Below are 6,000 nucleotides of genomic sequence, written 5' to 3'. Positions count from 1 at the left end.
CTCGGCTCAAAGATGAAGATGATGAAATTGTGATTGGTATTATTGCGTTGCCCTTAAAAAGCATCAAAGAGCACATCAGTAGTCAAGATTTAGAGCTGGTTTCTGATGTTGTTGTGTATTTAGCGATGCACACTTATTACTTTTCAACTAGTTTCATTTGATTTTATGTGATATATGTTGCGATATGAAAAAATACAGAAATTTTCACCTGAGGCATTGAAGAGCTATATTTGGCATTAAAGAATCATTCTAGAATGATGGGTATTTTTGTTATATACAGTGGACATATATATGTCCAAATTGTGCAGCCCTATAACAAAGCAAAGCAAAGCAAACCTGGAGGTCTTTAATTGCATTTTTATATTTTTTTTATATTATATATATTATATATAAATTATAAGTTTAGACATGCATCTGCATAGAAAATAAAAATAATTTTAAAAAGTTATTCAATATTAATACTTTATAATGCAATAATTGCACTTTCGTATATTTATGTCTGAATTTTGGTTGCTTTTGTTGCCGAGCTGGTCTGAAAATAAAAATAATTAAAAAAAAATTTTTTAATAAATTATTTTTAAAAAATGTGAACCGTCCTCTCAGATTTGAACAAAACTTACAAAAAATAAATAAAAAATTCTCTGTCCACTTTGCATAGGCCACATTTCCATTATTTTCAATATATATATATATATATATATATATATAATGATTAATATTAAATAACAAATAAATATGTGTCACCAAATAAATATATGCATTGCCATCTTCAGAGTGAAGCGCAGAACTGTGTTCATTTAGACGTATGCAGCTCATGATGCAGCATTTCAGTGGCTCCAATATCAGTAAGTGATCCAAACAGCTCTGAGAATCTGACACACATTATATCATAAGCACAATCCTCACTCTAAACCGTAGGTGCATATATTTATTTAAATAAATCACAGTTTTTGCAATTTGACCATTGCATTGAGCCATATCACAATAACGGTTTCAGTATAATGACCAAACAGCAGATTTTACATTTATAGTATTTTATTGTTCAGCAGACCTGCATAAGATTGGAAAGAACAGTTAGAATGGGAACTGATATCCTCAGTCGACTTAAAAGTCACAAAATATTTGAAGACCAGCCTTCAAACATCTTTTCCAGAAAGAATCTGTGTGTCCTCCATGTTTTCTTTAGTCTCGAGGGCTATTTTGAGTTTCTGCCAGAATGCTTGAGTATCTTCACCAGGTTTGGGGCGCTGTAGATACGTCTGTTTCTTCACCAACTTCCGCATTTGGTAATATGGCGAAAGCTGGTGCATGGGAATATCCTCAAGGAAAACTAGAACCAAAACATCTTCCTGTTCATCAAAAAGTCTAAAGCTGGCCACCTGGATCTCCTGCGAACACCAAACGCTCTTTAGGTAGTTGTGCGTGATCAGGCAGACGGTTTTGCGGCTGTTGTATATTGCGTCCACAATGTTGTCAATAATGGCCTTTCCTGGCTGGAAGTCTCGGTGATGAAGGCACAATCTCAATCCGTGTTGACCCTCAAGTTTGGGCACAAGTTCTTCCAAGACCCACTGCTCCTCTAGAGCATTATAGGAAATGAAGGCGTCGTATTGGAAATCCAGATGATTTGAGGTTTGCTTCCTCTTTTTGTCATTGAGGAAGGCTAAGAAGAGGTAGTATGCATACACCAGTTGCCATTTTAGAAAGTGGTAGATAAATGAAATGACTAGAGTGAGAATGACAATGGAAGAGCTGTAGATAAAGCAGATGAAGTCGTAATTCACATTGCAGGATTCAGTGTTGAAGGCCGCTAGACTCTTTCCACTTAAAGAAAGGGGATAGCGACATTCATATCTGTTAAGGTAGAGCACCTGCGTTTTATTTTTCTTGAAGGCCCAGTCGATGAACCAAGCATTACTACAGTCGCATGTAAAGCTGTTGTTTTGCAGGTCAAGCACTTTCAGTTGAGGAAGCGATTGGATGATTTTCTGATTTATAAGTTGAAGTTCATTCATACTTGCTCGTAGGATCGTCAAATTGGAGAGATTTGCATCCACTAAGAAGTCCAAGGACTTAAGGTGAGTCTTACCCAGCGTAATCTTATTTAGGCCTGATATTGGCTGGAAAAGCTTGGCTGTCAAGGCATCCCTGTTCACAAGATTATTACTTGACAAATCCAAATAAGTAAGCTTGGGAGTGTAACTAAATGTGTCCACATGTAAATTCTCTATATTAATATTCCCAGCATAAAAGACTTGCAAGTTTGTGAGACCTTTCAGAAAGTTCGAGGGGATGTAGTTTAAGTTTTGACGTTGACTATTAATCTTCAAAACTCTCAGTTTACTTAAATGGATGAACGGTGGACTTTGTAGCTCCTCTTGACTCTCGTATGAGATGTAATTGCAAGACACGTCTAAACTTCTTATGTTAGGCGTACCAGCGAACACATAATGATTTCTTAGAGATGTTTCCGTGATTTTGTTAGATGCAAGATGCAAGTCTGTTAAATTTATCAGTCCTGCAAAAGCATATGGATAGATATTTAAAATTTGGTTATCTGCAAGACGCAATGTCTGAAGGGAATTTAAAGCTTTAAAATAGTAATTTTGGATTGCACCCAACTTATTGTTATTCAAATCTAAGCATTGTAAGTTTTGGGGGCCATGTGTAAAGGTGCCACTGACTGTTAACACACGATTGCTGCTCAAAATGAGCTCTTCGAGATTTCCTAAATCCTTGAATACACATGCCTTGATTGTCACAATTCGGTTCCTGTGCAAATACAGATGTCTTAACTGCGTCAGATTTGCAAAATCAGAGCAGTCAAGATTTTGAATGCTGTTGAGATGAAGGTCGAGGATCCGTAAGTTGGGGAGAACCTGAAGAGTGTTGTTCAGTTGCTTCAGGAAGTTCTTTTGTATTCGTAACTCTGTCAAGTTGACTAGATGATCGAATGACGACTTATACATTCTCAATACTCCGTTGTTTCTTAGGTGCAACTCATTCAAAAGTGCGCACGGTCTAAACATGTGATCGTTAAGTACAGAAAGTTTGTTGTCCTCCAAGTGGAGACCCCTCAGACTGGGAGAACATGCCTTCTGTAAAAAGATCTCCGCCTTGAACCCCTTCAGACCATCCAGTGCCATCCAGGTCACAGAAGGGAAACTCTGCATTATATAATCCAATTGGTTCACTTCAATGTCATTCCTACTGAGGTTGAACGTCTTAACTGTGTTCATGAACGCCTTGTCTAGAATAAACCAATCGGAAATTTTGTTCTGGAAACAGCTTGACAAGTCCAAGTACTCAAGATCAGGAAAGATGTTTTCCATCATCTTGAACATTGTCAAGGGATTCCTCGACAGATCCAACTTTTTCAAACCAAAGAATGCTGACGGGATGTCGCTTGAGTTGAAAACACTGAAGCCGTTCTTTCCCAAGTAAAGTTCTTGCAAATGTGGTACTTGAAGAACAGAATGGAGTTCGGAAATGTGCTTTAACTTGTTATTGGTTAGGTTTACGAGTCTCAAATTCGAAAGGGTTGCAAATGACTGGTTTTCAATCGTCTCTAGGTAATTCGAGTCAAGTCTTAAATGAGACAAGTTTGCAAGAGCCTTGAACAGGTTTGTGGTCACGGTTTTGATTTTATTGTTGGACAGGTTGAGCTCTTCCAGGTTTGCCAGGTCACTCAGTGCATTGCTGTGTATTTCAGATATCCTGTTGTGAGATATGTTTAAAATGATCAGATTTGAAAGTCGGATGAAATCCCTTTCATCGATCTGATGGATGGCATTATTGGAAATATCCAAATTGACGGTATTGTGTGGTAACGGAGAAGGTATCTTCCAGTAGCTCATCCTGTTGCACAGTACCTTCAGATGGCCAGTGTATTCGAAGGGGAAATATATCGTGCAGTTACTCAAAGAAAACCCGTCGATCAGGGTTATGAGGACACAACAGTTCAAAATGAAGAAAAATGCTAAACTTTGCCTCATTTTTATGTTTCCACCCTTTACTTACAGTGTGAAATCTGAAAAATAAAAGAAGTGTTCAGTGATTTAGGAAGGAGATAAGGCGTGCACAAGACCTTAAAATAACAACAGAAGAAAACTTCCTTATTTCTAAGTCTCAAATAGTCTTGATCTTCCCCTGTAAGACTTTTTGTGTTTGAAAACACATTCTTTAACATTTTGATACTCTTTGTCTTCTGATTTACAAAAGTAATAAAAGTTAAGTGTCAAAATATATATAAAAAAATACCAATTTGTTAGTTCTCCTTATACAGGGTTACTGCAGATTCTGTCTTTAAAAGTCTTGATTTGCCCTTCCATAAATTAAGGCCTAAGTAAGACTTTTTTTTCAGAGCAGAAAGTCTTACATTCATGAGGTTGTGGCATTAAAAGTTACATGAATTGCTAAAATTACCATCTCTTCATTTTTCCCTTTAGTTTTCCAATACAACGTTTTAAAAAACCTTAAATCAAGGTACATTTACTTGAGACGCAAGTCTTGTTTTCTGAGAAATAACAGGTAAAAATTGTGTTCCTTAAATTTCTGTTATTTGGTCTTTTTTAAAAGTCCTATATGTAACTTAATAAAACTACAGAAACCCTGTAATATCTTATGTTAATTAAAGACAAATGCATTTGGATGTTTTAGAAACTACTTTTAAATAAACATAATCTTTTTGCATTATCTCCCCATTATCAGACTGAAATATTTGTTTTTGTGCAATTGAATTGGCATACCTGATCTTAACAGTCTAGTTTGATCAGGTATGCTAATAGTTTGATCTAGTTATCAGTATTACAAATATAAGAAAGAGATCCCCACCTTGTTTGTCTGTATTTCTCAGTAGCAGCATGACATGCATCCGAGCTTATCAGAGATTTATATCCGGTTTGAAAGAAGAAGCTATTTGTCTAGTTCCTCTGTTTTCATGCTAAACATTTAAGGATGTGTCGTCACTGCTGTACTGTCTGCTGGTTGGCCCGATTCTTCATGATTTCAACATCACAGGTTGTTCATAGTGTTGTCTATTTGAATGTTTTTTTGTTTTATTTGTATGTGTTATTAGCCCTAACTACTCTCTCCAGACTTATGACTACAAAACTTACTTCACATTCATGCAGTGATGGACGATCTCTCTTTTGGAGTGGAAAGTATTGTTTTCACCCGCGATTCGCCATGATTTTGCCAAGTAAGACATGTTCCTGGATCAACAAAGTTTCGAGAGGAGAAAATATTAACAATTTGGGTTAAATCGAGTCGGCTGTGGTCTTGGTTGGAGCATCACTGGCTTGGCTGGAGTCTGGTACAGTAAATATGGCACTGGTTAATGCAAGATCACTCTTAAACAAAACGTTTATTTTAAATGACTTTTTTGCACAACATGATTGGGATTTTCTGTTTATTTCTGAAACATGGCGAGACACATCCCCTAATTGAACTTTCTCCTTATGACTGTATAGTACCCCTAGATCTACTGAAAGTGAAGTGACATTCAGCCAAGTATGGTGACCCATACTCAGAATTTGTGCTCTGCATTTAACCCATCCGAAATGCACACACACAAAGCAGTGAACACACACACACACACACTGTGAGCACACACCCGGAGCAGTGGGCAGCCATTTATGCTGCGGCGCCCGGGGAGCAGTTGGGGGTTCGATGCCTTGCTCAAGGGCACCTAAGTCGTGGTATTGAAGGTGGAGAGAGAACTGTACATGCACTCCCCCCACCCACAATTCCTGCCGACCCGGGACTCACAACCTTTCGATTGGGAGTCTGACTCTCTAACCATTAGGCCACGATCAAGTGATGATGTATGACGGCTAGAAATCTGTTCTGTGTGTGTTGGTCTAGAGACCACCAAAATATTCAGCAGTTTCAGAGTTTTTGTCACATATGATGCCAGGTTGTGATAACATTTTAATTCCTGGGTACTTCAATATTCATGTGTGTTGTCCAAATAAGCCTATGGTTTATGAGTTTTTATAA

The 6,000-nt window shown here is 37.4% G+C and overlaps 2 protein-coding genes across 2 annotated transcripts in view; one reads left to right on the top strand and one right to left on the bottom strand.

Annotated features, from left to right (window-relative positions):
- The window catches only part of LOC132151494 (alpha-1-syntrophin-like), a 29,652-nt gene that overhangs the window by 2,572 nt on the left and 21,080 nt on the right, over nucleotides 1-6,000 (top strand). The gene's annotated exons all lie outside the window — the stretch shown is intronic.
- On the bottom strand, nucleotides 1,040-4,940 carry LOC132151493 (toll-like receptor 13). Its single transcript, XM_059559622.1, has 2 exons — nucleotides 4,834-4,940; nucleotides 1,040-4,030 (listed from the first exon to the last, which is right to left on the bottom strand). Exon 2 carries the CDS (start codon nucleotides 3,993-3,995, stop codon nucleotides 1,137-1,139), a length of 2,859 nt encoding a protein of 952 aa, XP_059415605.1. The 5' UTR covers nucleotides 3,996-4,030; nucleotides 4,834-4,940; the 3' UTR covers nucleotides 1,040-1,136.

This window comes from Carassius carassius, chromosome 10 (assembly GCF_963082965.1).
Source record: "Carassius carassius chromosome 10, fCarCar2.1, whole genome shotgun sequence".
Taxonomy (NCBI): domain Eukaryota; kingdom Metazoa; phylum Chordata; class Actinopteri; order Cypriniformes; family Cyprinidae; genus Carassius; species Carassius carassius.
This window is presented reverse-complemented; position numbering and strand designations above follow the sequence as displayed.

Bases quoted from the DNA above. Each gene is read 5' to 3' on its own strand.
- LOC132151493 (XM_059559622.1), bottom strand. From the start codon at position 3,995: ATGAGGCAAAGTTTAGCATTTTTCTTCATTTTGAACTGTTGTGTCCTC.